Here is a 21,320-nt window from a genome sequence, read left to right as displayed (position 1 = left end):
TAAATAACATCAGAGTTGATGCATACAGCATAAGGGATGCATCAATAGAAAGCCACTAGAATATTTTCTATAACCTGTTTGTAGCATGCAGTAACTATCAACATACCTGTCATTGAAATACTGCTCATCCCTGTTAAAAAATGCAATATTGTAAAACACTTTAGCCATTTAATGGTTATTGTGGGAACATGGATATACAGTATGGAAGCTTGATATTATTTAAAATAAATTACAAATATTTATCTTAATTTTCACCATAGTTCGGAAGGCAGACAGACCATGAAATCTACTGTGTGTGTGTGACGTGTGTGTGCGACGTGTGTGTGCGTGTGGCCCTGCCAAGCTGCCAGTATATCTGTTTGCATGGCCACCTACAAATGACATAGGAGTTATATGAGATATCATTTTCTCTGATATTTTAAGGGTGAGCAAAATACATTCAAAACAGGGATTCTTTCTCTCTTTTTTACTTTTCTTTGTTTCAAGACAGTAAAATATAAGTTATGCAGGCAAGTTACAGTCTAGGCATTTATGTACATTGGGTAGTTGATTTTCAGTTCAACTTAGATTCTGTTAATAATGTTACAGAAACACAGAACAAAACCACATGTCAAGCTGGTTGGATCTGTCATTTGCTCACTTCAGAATCTTCACATGAATTCAACATATTCCAATTAATAACAGTAAAGTATTTACATACACCAGGGATTAAAACATAAACAGACAAGTATCAAAAAGCACCGGGAACACTCATCAGTAATGACAGGGGGATAACAATGGTGGAACAAATCTCTCTCTCATTCCAAATTCACTAGTGCCCTGGAGCATTTCCTGAGCCTTATCACAAACCAAGGGTTTACATGACAGGTTCACATAGCAGGAGTAAATCCTGATACTGGGGGTAATATCTACATGTAATTAACAGATGTTAAATAGTGACGAAAATTGACAAATATATAATTAAATTGGGAGAGATTCGACAATATTTATATTTGGTTTGAAAGAAAAACTACAATGAGCTACAGAAATATGCTAAGCAGCTGTGTGTCCAAGCTGTCCAATAAAATACACAATATAATCTGCTTCCAAAACAACAGTCTAAAACTCAATCAGTCAGAATCATAATTTATGTCCCTGACCCCAAATATAACACCTCCCACCAGTCTAAATCCTGATCGCCCTTAGGTCCTGTGCATTTATTTGCATCTTTTGCAACATATATAAATATTATTTCAAAGGCTGATGACAGTGTAAGCGAGTGTGCACATGTGTTTCTGTTTTGTTGTATGTCAGTGTGCTCACCCATCATTTGTCCACTGCTAAAAGAGTTCCTAACTTCCTATGTCTAAAATGATAGTCTCATCAATTCAAACACCCCACTGGGCGCAGACGTCAGTTCAACGTCTAGTTTTGATTTGCATTTGGTTGAGTTGTCAAATAGTGTGAATTCAAGTTTAAATCAACAACAAAAATGGCACCCTGTCATTGGATTGAGGTTAAAGGTTGGGTGAAAAAAAGACGACATTCCCCGACGTTGATGACTTTTTACAAACCCAATCAGTTTCCCACGTTGATTCAACATCATCACATTGATTATTTTGGAAATTACAACGTTGATTCAACCAGTTTTTGCACAGTGGGACTTGACTTCACTCTGCAACCAATCTCTCTGTCTGACTCATTCCCAGTGAGACTGAACACAGACAACATTATGGGGTGAACATTGCACTTTGAGGACAGCGGAATTTTTGATGTAAAGGTTATGATTTGCATGTTATGTGGCCTCATTTAAATGTTTTTGTTGCTAAAACAAAGCATCATAAACACATTAAAAGACTGCTAGTTTACCACAGTGGGTTCTACCCTGTGTCTCAGGCTGAGTAGGAATGATCTACTGTGCCTCTCATTACGGTGTCTACACTCCAGTCTTTAATGGAGGAGTAAAGAGGTTCTTCCAAACAAGCAGGGAAAGCCTTGGTTTTAATTGTCATTGACGCAGAAATGGTTTGATATGGAGGACACTACACATCACATGGACACAGACCATGTCAGTGGGCTGCAAACAGTAAATAAAGCAAAGCTCCATGTTGTGCCTGCCAGTGCAGAGCCTGGATCAGCCCATCCCACCTGCTAGTGCAAAAAGACTGCTTACAGGGGCACTGCAAATCATCTGCACAAATAACTAAAGCCATGCCACATTTACACCCTACTTGGGCTGGTCTCTCTTAAAGGGACATGCGCACAGTTTACACACAGAGAAGATACAAAGGAAGAAACTGCTGTTAAAGGACATAGAGTGACAGGCCAGTCACATACGGAGATGACGAGGTGATGCTAACCTTTGGCTTTCTGCTGGGTACTAGGCATCCTATGGAATCAGAGGCAGCTGCAGAGAAAGAGTGTCCTATGATGGCGCTGGTCACACATTCAGTGAGAGAGCTGAGCCTCATGTTGCTTCATGGCATCAAAGAGTTCTCCTCTCATTGATAACACCGTGGTGTTTGATAAAGTAGAGTGCAGCGCCTCCTTCATTCAACCACCATCTCTCTCCATCTCCAACTTTGCCCTCATTGGTCTCTCTGGAAGACAGAAACCTAATTCTCCATGCTTTGCCCTCGCCCTCTGTTTGTGGACATGATCAGTCAGTGAGGGATCTGTAATATATATGATCTAATTAAGCAATAAGGCACAGAGGGGGTATGGTATATGGCCAATATACCATTGCTATGGGCTGTTCTAATGCACGACACAACACGGATTGCCTGGATACAGCCCTTAGCCGTGGTATATTGGCCATATACCCCAAACCCCCGAGGTGCCTTATTGCTATTATAAACTGGTTACCAACATAATTAGAGCAGTAAAAATAAACTTTTTGTCATACCTGTGGTATACGGTCTGATATACCACGGCTTTCAGACAATCAGCATTCAGGGTTCGAACCAGCCAGTTTATAATCTTTGTTTTTGCACGTTAAAATATTTCCTTTTTTCATACATGGTACAATGCAATGCGCAAAATGGATATGCGCAAATTCTTGAAGCAAAATGTTGCTGAGGACATGCAAGTTGTTGATTATACTGGATGGTGAAAAAGCGATGTTCCTCGGCTTTTCTTCATCTTTCTCTGATTGTCTTCGGCTCCATCGTTTCCTCTTCATGCTCGCGACTCTTTCTTAGAGTGGGGCTTGTTTCCCAAGAGTGAGTCAATCTCAGCCACGGTCTGAGGAGTCATCTGTGAAATAAGCTGCAGGCATAACATGGCATGTCAGTTTAGGACTAGGACATAATGGTTTGGTGATTGCTTGCTTGTTTGCTCAATCTATAATGGAATTTTAAGTGACATTAATAAGAATGCCTAAAAATAGTTTCTTTTTTTGAAATCATAAAAATATATATTAATGTATATACAGGTATGCTTATATCACGACAATGTCATTAGTTTGATGAGCTCTGATTGAGTGTGCATTGCAGTGTAACATCAAGATGGTGTGATGTTGAGGGGAGGGTGGTTACCCTAAGGGCACCCAGGTTTTCCACCAGCTGGTCAGTGTTGGAGACACCCATCAGCACTGAGCTCACTCCCTCACTGCGTAGACACCAGGCTAAAAGGACAGAAAAGAGGGAGAGAACACTGAGAGGGCTTAGAGATAGAGGCTGTGTTGATGTGGCAGATTGACACTTCCTTTTTAATTTAGTTTTAATTCTAAACAGTATGTTAGGCTACGTTTATCCCAATTCTGATATTTTTTTCCAATAATTGGTCTTTTGACCAATTACATCAGATCTTTTCACATCAGATCTTTTGCAGAGCTGATCTGATTGGTCAAAAGACCATGAACTTTTTTGGGGTAGGGGGCAGTATTTTGATGACCGGATGAAAAGTGTGCCTGTAGTAAACTGCCTGCTACTCAGGCACAGAAGCTAAGATATGCAGATTATTAGTACTCTGAAGTTTCTAAAACTGTTTGAATGATGTCTGTGAGTATAACAGAACTCATATGGCAGGCAAAAACCTGAGAAAAAATCCAACCAGGAAGTGTGGAAATCTGAGGTTTGTAGTTTTTCAAGTGATTGCCTATCTAATACACAGTGTCTTTGGGGTCATTTTGCACTTCCTAAGGCTTCCACTAGATGTCAACAGTCTTTAGAACGTTGTTTCATGCTTCTACTGTGAATGGGGAGAGAATAAGAGCCCTTGGAATCAGATGACTGAGAAAATGACATGAGCTCCATCGCGCTCGCTCCCATGAGAGTTAGGTGTGTTCCTTTTCATTTCTGAAGACAAAGGAATCGTCCGGTTGGAATATTATGGAAGATTTATGATAAAAACATCCTAAAGATTGATTCTATACATCGTTTGACATGTTTCTACGAACTGTAATATAACTTTTTTGACTTTTCGTCTGAACTTACTGCGCAAGCACAGTGCATTTGGAATGCTGGACTGAACGCGCGAACAAAAAGGAGGTATTTCGACATAAATATGGACTTTATCGAAACAAAACAAACATTTATTGTGGAACTGGGATTCCTGGGAGTGCATTCCGATGAAGATCATCAAAGGTAAGTGAATATTTATAATGTTATTTGTGACTTCTGTGTCACAAAATGGCGGGTATCTGTATGGCTTGTTTTGATGTCTGAGCGCTGTACTCAGATTATTGCAAAGTTTGCTTTCGTCGTAAAGCTTTTTTGAAATCTGACACAGCGGTTGCATTAAGGAGAAGTGTATCTATAATTCTGTGCATAACACTTGTATCTTTTATCAAAGTTTATGATGAGTATTTCTGTAAATTGATGTGCTCATTCACCGGAAGTTTTGGAGGCAAAACATTTCTGCACATTACACGCCAATGTAAAATGGGGCTTTTGGATATAAATATGAACTTTATCGAGCAAAACATACATGTATTGTGTAACATGAAGTCCTATGAGTGCCATCTGATGAAGATCATCAAAGGTTAGTGATTCATTTTAGCTGTATTTCTGGTTTTTGTGACACCTCTCCTTGCTTGGAAAATGGCTGTATGGTTTTTCTTGTCTAGGTGCTGTCCTAACATAATCTAACGCTATGCTTTCGCCATAAAGCCTTTTTTAAATCGGACAATGTGGTTGGATTAACGAGAAGATTATCTTTAAAATGGTGTAACATACTTGTATGTGTAAGAAATTTGAATTATGAGATTTTTGTTGTTTTGAATTTGGCGCTCTGCTATTTCACTGGCTGTTGGTGAGGTGGGACACTACCGTCCCACATACCCTAGAGAAGTTAAGTGGAAAAAATATCAGAATTCGGCTGCCTGTTTAAACACAGCCTCTGAGTGTCAGACAGTCATAAGATAACAGAGATGGACAAAACAATTAACACACAGACACATGCATACAAGCACACATACACACACACACAGAGTCACATACACATACGCATACACAAACACACACCATACCGATGGCTAGCTGTGCGGCGGTGCAGCCCAGTCTGTCGGCCATTAGGTGGAGCTCTTTAATCTTGGCCAGCTGCTTGCGTCCCTCCTCACTGTTGACACGCTCCTTCAGCCACTGGTAACCCTGCACCAATATTAGATGGAACAAACGCGGAAATATTTAATGGTGTCATGCACAGTTGTAGGCCTAATGGACACACAGTCGGGTAGCACCTACAGAACTCCAATTAAGTAGAAAACACAGGGGAATATCCACTAATTAAAAACATGTTTATTTTATCTGGAGAACTCACTTTCATATTAGCCCTGGAGATGTCAGGTACACCCTCACTGTACTTCCCTGTAATCAGTCCACATGCGAGGGGAGACCAGGTCATTGCCCCTACACCTAGACAAGAGAGGGAGAGACAAAGATCCTTTTGAGAGGACATCCGGTGCTGTTCGCTGGGCTGTGTGAGTGTGGATGACTGACCTATCTTGTGGTAGAGTTCAGGGAGTTGCACCTCCACCTTGTCCCTCTGGAAGTAGTGATACTCAGCCTGCTCACATACAGGTGGGATCAGGTTGAACTGACGTGCCACTGAGTACGCCTCCTGGTGGCAGGGAAACAGAATAACACCATCACCACAGAGAACCCATAGCCTTACTTCGTTGACTGACAAGAGCAGGTGTTGACTGGAATGTATTAGGTAACAGTGAGAGATAACAGGGGACTCACCATGATCTCCATGGCACTCCAGCGAGAGGTGCCCCAGTACATTGCCATGCCCTGATTTATTACAAAGGTCATGGCCCGGACAATCTCTGCAAATAACATGAACCAACTTGTTACACACTGGTAATAAACATACTGTAACAAAGATATTGCATGCTTAGAATGTAAGCATTAAGACACTTTTTAACGAGTGCATTCAGTAATAAACACCACAAAGGGTTGTGAGCAGAGCAGAAGACACATTTCCGTTGTAACAGATGGACAATAAAGTCGAAGGACTGGTATGACTATGACGGACCTTCCATAGGGCTGTTGACGTCATTCCGGTTGGCAAAGACAATGTCCACATAATCTAACTGGAGTCTGGACAGGGATCCTCTCAAACCTGCAACATAATGGGCATCATCATCTTCATCATCATCTTCATCAGTATGGTCATCATCATCATCATCATCATTCACATCATCATCATTCACATCATCATCTTCATCATTATCGTCATCATCTTCATAATCATTATCGCCACTGTATCCTATTATAAGTTAATTTGAGTCTACCTTCAATGATGTGCTTTCTGGAGAGTCCCCTTTCTGTCTCTGCCCTGAGTGATAGCAACAATACAGAGTCACTTTGTCAGAACAATGAAGAAATGATGACTGTTATATCTGGCATCTTTTTCCCAGGATACTTACTGCCCTCCCCAATAGATCTTGGTTGTCACAACATAACTAGAACGCCTGCCAAAGAAATGGGAGGAGAGGTTAGAGGGGACAAGGAAATAGACTATCTTTTCATCACATAGTAATTTGATGTCAACCACAGAGAAACTAAAAGCATTTGAAAAAGTGCCAACAGAACCAGCAATAATAAATAAATACATCTATTTATTCAAACAATCTATCATATTTAAAAAAAACAAGGTCTGTCTGTTCTTAATAAATGTGAAAAACAAAGTTCACAGAAAAATATTTATGACGTAATATAGTTAGACAGACAGCTATTCATATGCACATGAGTCACATCAGAAATATGAGTAATATCACCTCCATCGTTTCTTCTTGACGATGTTCCCTAGGGTGATTTCAGCCCTGTGGAGGGAAGATGTGATGGAGTAAACAGTGGGGAGACAGAAAGATGGACCGAAAGAGATGGAGTGATAGACAGAGGCAGGAAGTGTATACAGACAAAGAGAAGGAATAGAAGAGAGCAGTGAAAGGAGGCGTGAAAAGCTGACCTGCCGGAGGCATACACCTCTGCTGTGTCAAAGAGGTTCACCCCGGCCTCATAGGCAATGGTCATCAGGTTCTCAGCCATCTGAGGGGACAGAGAGACAGACACTGAGAGAGAGAAACTGAGGGAGAGACAGTGGACAGAGAGAGACAGAGAGAAAGAGAGAGAGACTGGGACTGAGAGAGAGACAGAGCGAGACAGACATAGACACTAACATTGTGAGAGAGACTGAGAGGTCAAAAAGGTGCAGCCTCAGAATGGGGTAGCCCTTTCCTGCAGTCAATGACCAAACACGCTCACTTTGGCCTCATGGGTGGAATGTTATTCGTATTTTTCATAATTACATAACTCATAAAGATTATTAGAAAAAACCTAAGTCAAACAGTTTTGTTATATTTCAGTAATGTATATAAAGTGTAATATTGGGATGCAAACTCAAAATATCTAACATGGTACAGGTGTCTTCTTTTTGTTAAGCCCATAACCATGTGAGTGAGGTGTACACTTTTGTTTCAAAGTAGATTTGTTTAAGACTACCAAGAATCACTCTGTGTGACCCTGGTTTAGCCCCTGTAGTAATTAAACAGGGTGTCCCAAACCATTGTTACATAACTCACCTCGTCAGATATCTGCGATCCAAATGTCACCCAGGTGCCTACGGTCAGACAGACAGAGAGACAGACAGACAGGGAGACAGATGGCGAGAGACAGTTCTGTTACATTGCTCAGGGAGTCTCTAATGCATATTGTTATCAGTTCTGTTACATTGCTCAGGGAGTCTCTAATGCATATTTTTCTGGTCCATTTATTTTGTACCCACCCAGCCCTAAGCAGGACACACGCAGACCAGACTTCCCCAGGTTCCTGAGAAAGAGAAAGACAGGGGTCAGGGAAGAGAAAACAAGGCAACAGTAAACATGTCATCCCCCACAAATTATGCAGCCCCCCCCATGGGCCAATTGAGATATCGCGTGTGAAGTCGGTGTAACTTTGTAAATGCCAGATCTCTATGGCAAGACGCATCATTCACCATCAAGTTTCATCAAAATCATCCCAGTGCTTTCTGAGATATCGCGTGTGACTAATGTACGAACGAACGGAGATCCACAGTTCCCTACCCGATGACAATAAGAGTTATGAACACTTTCTTAGGGACATGACAAAGATGTACAGTATACCATTACCCCAAAATCTACCTACGTCTGCACTTCTTGTGCTTTCTAGCATAGTACGCACAGTCACAGAATGAGGTTCCTAAATAACTAGGGTCAACGCCTACACCTCTCAACTAAATTTTACAACACAATCTGCAGATACACATTCTGAATAACACTGCTTTATCAATCTGGATAAGTGAGTGTATTTCTGGCAGTGATTATCGCCTGAGTGCCAGACGGCCGCTGTTGAACAGGTGACCTCTACCCTTCTCACATCAACAGTTCAGTGTAATATAGTGTACTGGCTATAACAATAGAGCACTGGGGGGTTCAACCCCTACACTGGATAAAGCTGCACAGTATATACTCGTATATCCATAATAACATATTCTCCTTTCGACATGGGTTGACTGAAGTTGTTTATATGGTTGGAGAGTTCAGTGCTGGGCATGCCACATCTGATTACCAGAAAGCTGACTGTTGACGGGAAGGATAGAACTGGAATCAGAGAGCTGCAGTGAGCCCTGGTCATGCAAGCATGTGCCACTGAAATTCTGCGGGCTTCATCCCTGCCCTCCTCCTCCTCCTCCCCTCCTTCGCTGGCGCTCTCCTCCATTCTAATTAGCCGAGGCGCCAGCTGAGAAGGCAGCAGAATTGCAGCAGAACTCATTGCTGCTCGCTGTCTTTTCATCTCCAGCACCTCACCTCTCTACCTCTCTGCCTGTCTGCCTCTCTACCTGTCTATATGCCTGTCTGTCTACCTGTCTGCCTGTATACCTGCCTGCCTGTCTACCTGCCTGTCTACCTGTCTGCCTGCCTGTTTACCTGCCTCTCTATCTGACTGTCTGTCTACCTGTCTGCCTGCCTGTTTACCTGCCTCTCTATCTGACTGTCTGTCTACCTGCCTGCCTACCTGCCTGTCTACCTCGCTGTCTGCCTGTCTATCTGCCTGTCTGACTGCCTGTCAAACTGTCTGTCTGTCTGTCTACCTGCCTGCCTGCCTGCCTGTCTACCTGCCTGTCTACCTGTCTGCCTGCCTGTTTACCTGCCTCTCTATCTGACTGTCTGTCTACCTGCCTGCCTGCCTGTCTACCTGCCTGTCTACCTGTCTGCCTGCCTGTTTACCTGCCTCTCTATCTGACTGTCTGTCTGTCTACCTGCCTGCCTGCATGTCTACCTGCCTGTCTGTCTGCCTGTCGACCAATCTGCCTGTCTATCTATCTATCTGCCTGCCTGTCTATCTGCCTGTCTATCTGCCAGCCCGCTTGCCTGTCTGTCTGTCTGCCTGTATACCTGTCTACCTCCATGCCTGTCTGCCTGTCTGTACACCTGTCTATCTGCCTGCCTGCCTGCCTGCCTGCCTGCCTGCCTGCCTGCCTGCCTGCCTGTCTGTCTGTCTGTCTGTCTGTCTGTCTGTCTGTCTGCGTCTGCTACAAATAGCTCGATGGAAAGAGACAGACTGTCAGAGCGTTTAGATCGAGGCAGACGAGAGCTGCTTTATTTTCCCTGCTCTATTGTTATTTGCCTGGCCAGCTATTTTTAGAATTGTGCTTTTGTGTGCCCTTGTGTGTGTACGTACATTGGCATGTTGTGTGTTTGTGTTCCTGTCACATTTACTCTCAAGAAATAACGCATGTGTAATTGATCAAACGTAGATGTATCTGCAAGGAGAGAGAGGATGGAGTACTTTTTTTGTAAATTACATTAGCCATTCTATTTCCCCCCAAAAATCCAGCCTCTGGGCAACAGTCTAGCTCTCACTTTCAACACTGACAGGGATTCAAATCACAATATACTGACCACATCAACACAGATATATTACAATTTAGCTGATATCTACAAAAAATCTCAAGCCTTTCCTGAAAGCCTATGATTTCACAGCTCCTATAGTAGCTTATGTAGAACAAAGTGTTATTCCGCTGGTTCCACGTACAGTAGAATCCTCTGTGGAAAGGGTTCTAAATGGAACCCAAAAGGGTTCTCCTACGAGGACAGCCAAAGAACCCTTTTAGGTTATAGATAGCACCTTTTTTTCTAAGAGTGTAGCTCAATATGCTTGCTTAATTCTATCCTCAAATTTCTTTGGAGAATTCAAACTGAGGCTGAAGCCTTTAGCGTATATCATGCAACACTGTCACTTTGAGAGTTGAAATCAAGTTAATATCTGTCCCTGAGACAGTCAGAGAGACAAACACACAAACACAGGGGCATGTATGAATTACAGCTGCCACTGCTAGATATGCAAAACACACTTATTATTAATATTCATATACATTATTCATATTCATATTATTAATATTCTTCTTCTTATTATTATTATTTGGGGTTCTGGGTGATGGAGTGTCACTGTCATTGTCAGTATGTGTGACAACTTCCCCCCCCTCCTCCCTCTGCAGTGTTGTGATCCACAAAGCTGCTGTCTGTCAGTCTGTGGGGGACTATAGGAACACACACACACACACACACACACACACACTAACAGAAAGAAAAACATAAGGACAAACAAAACATACACAAATAAACATACAGTACACACATAAACGCACATAGCCTACAGTACATACTGCAGAACACACTACAGTATATAGCGTACAGTACATATTGCAGTACATTTACATTTATGTCATTTAGCAGACGCTCTTATCCAGAGCGACTTACAAATTGGTGCATTCACCTTATGATATCCAGTGGAACAACCACTTTACAATAGTACATCTATATATTTTTTTTTGGGGGGGGGGTTAGAAGGATTACTTTATCCTATCCCAGGTATTCCTTAAAGAGGTGGGGTTTCAGGTGTCTCCGGAAGGTGGTGATTGACTCCGCTGTCCTGGCGTCGTGAGGGAGCTTGTTCCACCATTGGGGTGCCAGAGCAGCGAACAGTTTTGACTGGGCTGAGTGGGAACTGTGCTTCCGCAGAGGTAGGGGGGCCAGCAGGCCAGAGGTGGATGAACGCAGTGCCCTTGTTTGGGTGCAGTACATACTACAGTACATAGCCTACAGTACATACTACAGCACATACTACAGTATACACTACAGTATATACCCTACAGTACATACTGCAGTATATACTACTGTATATAGCCTACATTACATACTATATTACATACTACAGTATATACTGCAGTACATACTACAGTACATACTACATTATATAGCCTACAGTACATACTACAGAACATGCTACAGTATATAGCCTACAGTACATACTATCGTTTATAGCCTACAGTATATAATACAGTACATACTACAGTACATAATACAGCATATAGCCTACAGTACATGCTACAGTACATACTACATTATATAGGCTACAGCACATCCAACAGTATATAGCTTATAGTACATACTACAGTACATACTACAGTATATAATACAGTTTATACTACAGTATATGAGCATAAAAACACGCGTACATGTGAGCTGGTCTGTGAGCTGGTCTGTGAGCTGGTCTGTGTGTTGGTCTGTGAGCTGGTCTGCGAGCTGGTCTGTGAGCTGGTCTGTGAGCTGGTCTCTGAGCAGATCTGTGTGTTGGTCTGTGAGCTGGTCTGTGAGCTGGTCTGTGAGCTGGTCTGTGTGTTGGTCTGTGAGCTGGTCTGTGTGTTGGTCTGTGAGCTGGTCTGTGAGCTGGTCTGTGAGCTGGTCTGTATGTTCTGTGAGCTTGTCTGTGGGCTGGTCTGTGAGCTGGTCTGTGAGCTGGTCTGTGTGTTCGTCTGTGAGCTGGTCTGTGTGTTGGTCTGTGAGCTGGTGTCTGAGCTGGTCTATGTGTTGATCTGTGAGCTGGTCTGTGAGCTGGTCTGTGTGTTGGTCTGTGAGCTGGTCTCTGAGCTGGTCTGAGCTGGTCTGTGAGCTGGTCTGTGTGTTGTTCTGTGAGCTGGTCTGTGTGTTGGTCTGCGAGCTGGTCTGCGAGCTGGTCTGTGAGCTGGTCTCTGAGCAGGTCTGTGTGTTGGTCTGTGAGCTGGTCTGGGAGCTGGTCTGTGAGCTGGTCTGGGAGCTGGTCTGTGAGCTGGTATGTGGGCTGGTCTGTGAGCTGGTCTGTGAGCTGGTCTGTGTGTTGGTCTGTGAGCTGGTCTGTGTGTTGGTCTGTGAGCTGGTCTCTGAGCTGGTCTGTGTGTTGGTCTGTGAGCTGGTCTGTGAGCTGGTCTGTGAGCTGGTCTGTGTGTTGGTCTGTGAGCTGGTCTGTGAGCTGGTCTGAGCTGGTCTGTGAGCTGGTCTGTGTGTTGTTCTGTGAGCTGGTCTGTGGGCTGGTCTGTGAGCTGGTCTGTGAGCTGGTCTGTGTGTTCATCTGTGAGCTGGTCTGTGTGTTGCTCTGTGAGCTGGTCTCTGAGCTGGTCTGTGTGTTGGTCTGTGAGCTGGTCTGTGAGCTGGTCTGTGTGCTGGTCTGTGAACTGGTCTGTGTGTTGGTATGTGAGCTGGTCTGTGTGTTGGTCTGTGAGCTGGACTGTGAGCTGGTCTGTGAGCTGGTCTGTGAGCTGGACTGTGAGCTGGTCTCTGAACTGGTCTCTGTGTTGGTCTGTGAGCTGGTGTCTGAGCTGGTCTGTGTGCTGGTCTGTGAGCTGGTCTGTGAGCTGGTCTGTGTGTTGGTCTGTGAGCTGGTCTGTGGGCTGGTCTGTGGGCTGGTTTCTGAGCTGGTCTGTGAGCTGGTCTGTGAGCTGGTCTGTGTGTTGGTCTGTGAGCTGGTCTCTGACTTGGTCTGTGTGTTGGTCTGTGAGCTGGTCTGTGAGCTGGTGTCTGAGCTGGTCTGTGTGTTGGTCTGTGAGCTGGTCTCTGAGCTGGTCTGTGTTTTGGTCTGTGAGCTGGTCTGTGAGCTGGTCTGTGAGCTGGTCTGTGTGTTTTTCTGTGAGCTTGTCTGTGGGCTGGTATGTGTGCTGGTCTGTGAGCTGGTCTGTGTGTTGGTCTGTGAGCTGGTCTCTGAGCTGGTCTGTGTGTTGGTCTGTGAGCTGGTCTGTGTGTTTTTCTGTGAGCTTGTCTGTGGGCTGGTATGTGTGCTGGTCTGTGAGCTGGTCTGTGTGTTGGTCTGTGAGCTGGTCTCTGAGCTGGTCTGTGTGTTGGTCTGTGAGCTGGTCTGTGAGCTGGTCTCTGAGCTGGTCTGTGTGTTGGTTTGTGAGCTGGTCTGTGAGCTGGTCTGTGTGTTGGTCTGTGAGCTGGTCTGTGAGCTGGTGTCTGAGCTGGTCTGTTTGTTGGTCTGTGAGCTGGTCTCTGAGCTTGTCTGTGTTTTGGTCTGTGAGCTGGTCTGTGAGCTGGTCTGTGTGTTTTTCTGTGAGCTTGTCTGTGGGCTGGTATGTGTGCTGGTCTGTGAGCTGGTCTGTGTGTTGGTCTGTGAGCTGGTCTCTGAGCTGGTCTGTGTGTTGGTCTGTGAGCTGGTCTGTGAGCTGGTCTCTGAGCTGGTCTGTGTGTTGGTCTGTGAGCTGGTCTGTGAGCTGGTCTGTGTGTTGGTCTGTGAGCTGGTCTGTGAGCTGGTCTGTGAGCTGGTCTGTGTGTTGGTCTGTGAGCTGGTCTGTGAGCTGGTCTGTGTCTTGGTCTGTGTGTTTTTCTGTGAGCTGGTCTGTGAGCTGGTCTGTGTGTTGGTCTGTGAGCTGGTGTCTGAGCTGGTCTGTGTGTTGGTCTGTGAGCTGGTCTCTGAGCTGGTCTGTGTTTTGGTCTGTGAGCTGGTCTGTGAGCTGGTCTGTGTGTTTTTCTGTGAGCTTGTCTGTGGGCTGGTATGTGTGCTGGTCTGTGAGCTGGTCTGTGTGTTGGTCTGTGAGCTGGTCTCTGAGCTGGTCTGTGTGTTGGTCTGTGAGCTGGTCTGTGTGTTTTTCTGTGAGCTTGTCTGTGGGCTGGTATGTGTGCTGGTCTGTGAGCTGGTCTGTGTGTTGATCTGTGAGCTGGTCTCTGAGCTGGTCTGTGTGTTGGTCTGTGAGCTGGTCTGTGAGCTGGTCTCTGAGCTGGTCTGTGTGTTGGTCTGTGAGCTGGTCTGTGAGCTGGTCTGTGTGTTGGTCTGTGAGCTGGTCTGTGAGCTGGTCTGTGAGCTGGTCTGTGTGTTGGTCTGTGAGCTGGTCTGTGAGCTGGTCTCCACACAACCTTCTCCTAACAACCCAACCCTACCCTGACCTTGTTCTTCTGGCATTCTTCCATCAGCGGCTCTTCTAATCCTGGGCCCGGTTTCCCAAAAGCATCTTAATGCTTAGCACTTCTTAGAACCTTTGTAGGAGCATTGTTAACTCTCAGAGCTGATTCCCAAAACCATCATTATTAACGTTGCTCTTGAAAACATTCAGAAGCCTGCCTCAGACCACTCGTAGAACAGCTAAGTGCTTCATTAGATGCATTTTTGCCCTCCCGCGTCACTTTATACACAGAAGATCTCCGCTAAACATAGAATCATATGGTTTATCTGTCTCTCTGTGACCACCAATAACTTCAGAACAAAGTTGCCATTGTCTTTGCAATTGATACAAACAAGCCACATATAAAAAGACGGTTCAAATGAAAACCGAGATGACCGCATTCAAATATAAATAGTCTACAGTAAGCTATAGGCCCATTTCATTCATATTGAAATAAATGTAATGTTCAATAAATTCTATTTTGCTACTTGTGGGCTACCGTCTGTAATTTGTCTCAATATATTTCATGATGTGTAGCCTAACATGCGCAATGACGTGCCAAATCTGTGATTTAGTGCATTTTTATTGGTTAAGAATTTATTAGAAAAAGCTGCCTCAATTGTTGAGCCATATGTGGTAACATCTCTTGCTGATCCATCTTCAGTATTGTGAAATAATTCTAATGTCAAGGTAAGAATTAAATGGAGAAAGCTGATCCAAGAACAGCGCTGTCTTTCTTTTGATCTTATCAGTATGGACACATGCTCCAACGACACACTGTTGGAGCATGTTGTAGGAAAGATGCATTGTTAAAACACTAGTAAGTTCCATCGCTATGGGGAAACCAGGCCCTGGAGGCTTCCCTCAAATTACACTCTTAGAAAAAAAGGAGCTATCTAAAACCTAAAAGGGTTCTTCGGCTGTCCCCATTGGAGAACCCTTTGCAGAATCCTTTTTGGTTCCAGTTAGAACCCTTTTGGGTTCCATGTAGAACACTTTCCACAAAGGGTTCTACATGAAACTCAAAAGGGTTCTACCTGGAACCAAAATGGTTCTACCTGGATTCAAAAACAGTTCTCCTATGGTGACAGCCGAAGAACCATTTTGCTCCAACTCACACCAAGACTCAGAGAACTGGAACATACAACAAGACAGGGGAGTTTCATCTCAAACTGGATAGGCAGAGTATGGAAATATACATGTACACACTGCATTGCTTATACATCACCCAAAGGAGTGGTTTAACACATGAAGATGTGTCGCGCACACACACCCACACACACACACACACACACACACACACACACACACACACACACACACACACACACACACACACACACACACACACACACACACACACACACACACACACACACACACACACATAATACAAACCAGCCTTTATGTTCATACATACTAATGCATGCATACTCTCATACAACATCTACACCTACTGACGTTCTATATGAAAACTAATATAAAACATAAACACACTTATACAAAGACACACACATACACACAACAGATTTTCCAGACTACCGTGCAGAGAATGCTGCAATGCACCGCAAGTGTTGACTGAGAAGAGGAGAGGAAGGGAGTGTAACAGGGAAAAAGAGAGAGGGGTAGAATGGTGGAGCGAGATTACAGGGAGAGAGAACATTTAGAGAATTAGAAAGGAGACAGGAGTGTGAGAGACAACATTATAGAGACAGACAGACAGACAGACAGACAGACAGACAGACAGACAGACAGACAGACAGACAGACAGACAGACAGACAGACAGACAGACAGACAGACAGACAGACAGACAGACAGACAGACAGACAGACAGACAGACAGACAGACAGACAGACAGACAGACAGACAGACAGATAGATAGATAGATAGATAGATAGATAGATAGATAGATAGATAGATAGATAGATAGATAGATAGATAGATAGATAGATAGATAGATAGATAGAGCGTTAGTGGGACTGGTTGCCAGGGTGTTATTTATTATAATTATAATAATTTGGTGGGAGCTTATATGTGTTCTGTTTCACACATGTACAAGTGTGTATTATATGCATGTTTGAAATAGATTATTAAAAATAAATAAACATTTCCACCCGTGTATAATATACACACTTGTACATGTGTTTTCCTCCTCTATTTTGCAACCTGCCAAAGAGGAGTCCCTCTCAGCTCTGATGAATGCTCTGGCTAATGAGTTAGAATATGCAGTTAAGGAACAATTAGAGAAAAGGGAGTCGGAGGGGGGTTGTGAGTTCCCCAACCTCCACCTCCTCTCCCCTTTCTCAGCTGTTTCCCTCAGAGTGGATGAAGACATGCAGAAGGAGAAGAGTCACACAGTCAACACAGGGGGGCTCACTACAATCAGTATCATCCCTGTCTGCTGTTCTCCTTACGAGAAGTGAAATGAGCATGTCTTATAGTAGATACGTGTGTGAGGTAAAGTCACTTTATGATGGTGGGGATAGTGATAATGATGCTGATTAAGCTTGTTTTAGGAGAGAAGGCCTAGTCTTCGCTGGCCATTTTAGTTAGCTTGGGAAAAGGACTCTATGATCATATTCAAACTGATTCGCATGCATAACATTTTGGTGTAACACGTGTCCAAAATGTTTGGGTCAAAAGAATGTTTTAGATGAATAATAATAATATATATTTATATAAAGTGCTCTCTGATAATTGTCCTTGCACATGGGGCTTAGTGACACTGTTCCCTGACGGTGGCAGCACGCTGAATTTGGAGATGAGTGCTCCAGTAGAGGCAGACTAATAAGTCTTCTGCTTTTGGAAATAACACAAACTGTGGGCACTAGGCACCACAGGGGTGTTACCGCTGGCAACTGGAGCGGCTGTCCCTATTCCATCGCCTTATTGGCTGGAACCGCATAAAAACAACAAAAAAATATGACAGAACCATTTACATTTTAGCTCTTTTCTAGAGAGACTAACAGGAGCAATCAGGGTTAAGTGCCTTGTTCAAGGGCACATGGACAGATTCAGGGATTCAAACCAGCGACCTTTTGATTATCGGCCCAACGCTCTTAACCGCTAGGCTACCTGTCACCCCTTCAGGGGTAGTATTCCCCATCCAACTAAATCAATATACGCATAAATGAAATAAACCACTATGTCCTGGCATCCCATTTCCTCCTGAGCCTCATTCCCTATTTAAACTGCCTCTTAAATGAAAACATAATTGAGTGAAGAGAATGGTGTCGGGATTGAGCTAAGGGGCATTTTCCTTTACCCATCCAGAATATAGCTGCCTTCCTACATCATCTGGTATAGGCAGCTTTCAATCTGATAAAGACTGTTCAATTCTATTACATTCCATCTGATTCTGGAACGAATAAAAGGGATTAGAGATGTCTGTCTGCTGTATTTCAATATCACAATATGTGCAATAGAAACAAACCGTTATTGTCTTAATCTGGTGATGCTAATTCTATCAAAGGAGCACATAGTACGGACTGTACTTCCCACTGTAACGTTCACAGCTGGATGAATTCAACGTTTAGAAATGCTCGGGAAACCATCGAAATATGACGAGGCTGTTGTGATTTTCACCATAGCTTAAACATACATGCAAGAACAGACATGAGAGACACAAACACCAAAACTCCCAGCCCCATCAATGATGTCATCCTAATACAGCTGTTCACCGTCCACGACAACTCAGGTGTTCACTGAAATGCAATGAAGCTACCCCTGGCAGCCGGTGCTGTCTGAGAGGCCCTTCATGGTAAGTGAAAGTGCTCTGGGGTAACCTGAGCTGCCGTCATGTTCCAGGGAGAGAGAGGGCAGTGTCTGAGTCCTTCATCATAATCATCCATCGTTTAAGTACAGGTTCATGAGCCTTCATTACTCTTCAGGCACATAAAAAAGCACTAATTGAATCAGATACCCTCCCAACCTGTTTGTGCCAGCTCTGTTGGCATGCCCTTTGACTCTCCACCCCAAATAATCAGCACTCCTCTCCGTATCCCTCCCTCCCCCTGCTCACCTGTATTTCATACTGCTGTGGCGCCCTATTGCCTCCTTCATGTGGGCATGGCCCTGGGGGACCGGGCGGGACCCTGACTGCTCCCTGGACTTGGCTGAGCCCTGGGTGTTGTAGTTGCCATTACCCCCTTGGCTGCTCCCTCCACCACCTCCTCCACCTCCCCCACTGCCTCCCCCAGGGGGTGGCGCAGTGCGAAGGCCACAAAGCCGGTCCTCACTGCGGCTCTTCAGGTTGTGCTCCGTGCAGGCAAAAGAGACCTGCATGGTGACCACTGCCTAGTCTCTGGTAAACTAAACTGGCCCCTCGAGAGGCTCTTTGGGATGCGGCTTAGGGTCAGACCCCAAAATACTAATGTCTGCTAAATTGATGCTACAACTTAAAGTTGCTTTGGTAGAGTGTAGATGTGATAGAGCTAAGATGTACCTGTCCAGACAAATGCCCAAACAGGGAAGGTTTGTCTTATCTGTCCAGAGCCACAGTCGCAGGCAAGAATCCAGGCCCAACCTGGCGCACGCAGAGTCAGCGTCTGGTCTGTCTCGATCTCTTCTCTCCTGTCTGGTCCTGTTGCAGCCCAGGCGGAGCTCCTCAGAGTTCGCTTAGTCTCAAGAGGTTTCTAGTGAGAACATTGATTCTTCCCATCATCATCAGCGGGGAGCTGGTACATAGTGTCGCCCTCGTAGGCTGATCAAGGGGCGCAGCTCCACGGGCTCGGGTAGGCTACCTCTCGAACCGCGCTCTCCACGGACGGCGAGCGCAACAGATTCCTCACTTGACTGACTTGCCTAGTCTTGCAGAGACATCCGGAAAGATCGTGGGGGCGAGGAAGACGCTTGCTATATGTTTTTGATACAGCTTGATTGATAGGCAGGGTGGTAAAGCATTAATCAGCGTGCTTGTCTCCTCTTCAGCTACACACGTAGGTTAGTCTATCAGTGTCGAGCCCAGCTTGAGCCCCGGAGTGCGCCGCAACAACCACACTGTCGATGAGCTTCAGACATTTTTTCGCACATTCCCATAAATGCATATGCTAACAGAATTAAACGCGCTAAAACACCATGGTCTTCTAATGCACACATCCAGTGTATTTCCCCTATCTGGCACAGTGCCCAACCTCTGCAACATCGAACTGATGCAAAAGGCAGCATCAGCAGCGCCAAATCGTGTGGTCATTTTATCCACTTTGATGAATATTGTCAATAGCATAACTGCTATAATAATCTATTTCGGATATCAGTCAGGCTATACATTTCCCTAATCAAAAATGATCCTGGCACACAGTAGCCATTTCACAGCATAATTGGCATGATCGGCAAAAATGTGATGATTTAATCAAATGCATAAATCGATGCCACAGTTACCCTGTGTCCCATCTGTTTCATTTGAGATGTTGATGATGGCAATTCTCTTCAGAAGTATCATTCCAATCCCTGGTTCTCCTTGCAGCGGGTCCCAACGTGTTAATCACGAAACATTCAAAGTCGATGATTGCGAAAGGCGCCCCCCCCCTCTCTCTCACACTCTGTACACATTAAACAAAACGGGTGCTTTCTAACACAGAAAATAACAATATATTCTCCGTGAATCTAATAGCACAAGTCCAACGTGGTCTTAGAGCATTTCATATTATTCTGTAAGCAAATCCGAGACACTCGAAGTATTATATGTTACGTTTTGTATGGTATGTGTTAATTTGTGGACGTCCAACATCCGTTATGAATTGCAATTCGTATGATATGTTACGAATTCCAATTTATTGTGGCAATTTTTTTACCTTTATTTAATTCGGCAGTTAAGAACAAATTCTTATTTACAATGACGGCCTACACTAGCCAAACCCTAACCAGGACGACGCTGGACCAATTGTGCGCAACTCTATGGGACTCCTGATCACTGCCGGTTGTGATACAGGCCGGGATCGAACCAGGGTCTGTAGTGACGCCTCTAGCACTGCAATACAGTGCCTTAGACCGCTGCACCACTAGTTAGCTAGCTCTAGGGGTTAGGGTTACATTTAGGAGTTAGGTTAAAAGGTTAGGGTTAGGGAAAGGGTTAGCTAAAAGGGTCAATGTTAGAGTTAGGGGAAGGGTTTGCTAACATGCTAAGTAGTTGCAAATTTGCTAATTAGCTCAAATGTTAAGTTGTTCTTGATGAGATCCGAACATACAATCTTCGGGTTGCTAGAAGTTCGTGTTATAAGCATACCCAACCACCTTCCTTTCATGTTTGCCTTAAGTAGCCTTCTATCTTATGTAACCATACCAAACATAACATATTATACTAACTTCAGTGGCCCGGATTTACATGTACTATGTTACGTCTAGTCTATGAGACCAGTCTGACAATTCACAAATAAAGAATCTCACTCTTCCCTTTCACTGGTGCACAGGCATACACATCGATAAACCGGGACTGCACTGCCAGCCTTTAATTCAATACATTGTATACACTCAGACGGAGAGGAGTGCTGTCTGTTAAAAGCAACCTCACTTTTTTCAATAAACCCTAATGACCACTCCCTTTTCAATAAATACTCAAGCAAATGGATGATGATTCCCCCTCCCCATATTTTTCATTCCATCTCTCTGTCTCTGTCACCCTCTCACTCTCCCTGTATTGAAACACAGGCATACAGTTGAGCAATCGCTTGATTAACTCCACAGTTTG

The 21,320-nt window shown here is 44.3% G+C and overlaps 1 protein-coding gene across 2 annotated transcripts; it reads right to left on the bottom strand.

The window, feature by feature from the left end:
- Positions 1-451: 451 nt before the first annotated feature.
- LOC115204342 (voltage-gated potassium channel subunit beta-3) lies at positions 452-20,197 on the bottom strand. 2 transcript variants are annotated; one of them, XM_029769841.1, is made up of 14 exons: positions 18,657-20,197; positions 8,212-8,255; positions 8,009-8,046; positions 7,396-7,475; positions 7,205-7,249; positions 6,854-6,898; positions 6,719-6,762; positions 6,460-6,546; positions 6,165-6,250; positions 5,919-6,039; positions 5,740-5,834; positions 5,450-5,576; positions 3,516-3,604; positions 452-3,246 (listed from the first exon to the last, which is right to left on the bottom strand). In XM_029769841.1, exons 1-14 carry the CDS (start codon positions 18,917-18,919, stop codon positions 3,157-3,159), a joined length of 1,254 nt encoding a protein of 417 aa, XP_029625701.1. In that variant the 5' UTR covers positions 18,920-20,197; the 3' UTR covers positions 452-3,156. The 2 variants fall into 2 exon arrangements, with proteins under 2 accessions (XP_029625701.1, XP_029625702.1); XM_029769842.1 differs by having other exon boundaries at positions 5,450-5,570.
- Between the last annotated feature and the right edge of the window lie 1,123 nt (positions 20,198-21,320).

Source organism: Salmo trutta, chromosome 12 (genome assembly GCF_901001165.1).
Source record: "Salmo trutta chromosome 12, fSalTru1.1, whole genome shotgun sequence".
NCBI lineage: Eukaryota > Metazoa > Chordata > Actinopteri > Salmoniformes > Salmonidae > Salmo > Salmo trutta.
Note: the sequence above shows the minus strand (reverse complement) of the source record. Positions and strands in the feature narration are given on the sequence as shown.

Bases quoted from the DNA above. Each gene is read 5' to 3' on its own strand.
- LOC115204342 (XM_029769841.1), bottom strand. From the start codon at position 18,919: ATGCAGGTCTCTTTTGCCTGCACGGAGCACAACCTGAAGAGCCGCAGT. The intron at 7,250-7,395 runs GTCAGCTTTTCA...TTCCCTCCACAG, and splicing joins GAGGTGTATGCCTCCGGCAG to GGCTGAAATCACCCTAGGGA. The intron at 6,763-6,853 runs GTAAGTATCCTG...GCTATCACTCAG, and splicing joins AAGATCTATTGGGGAGGGCA to GGCAGAGACAGAAAGGGGAC.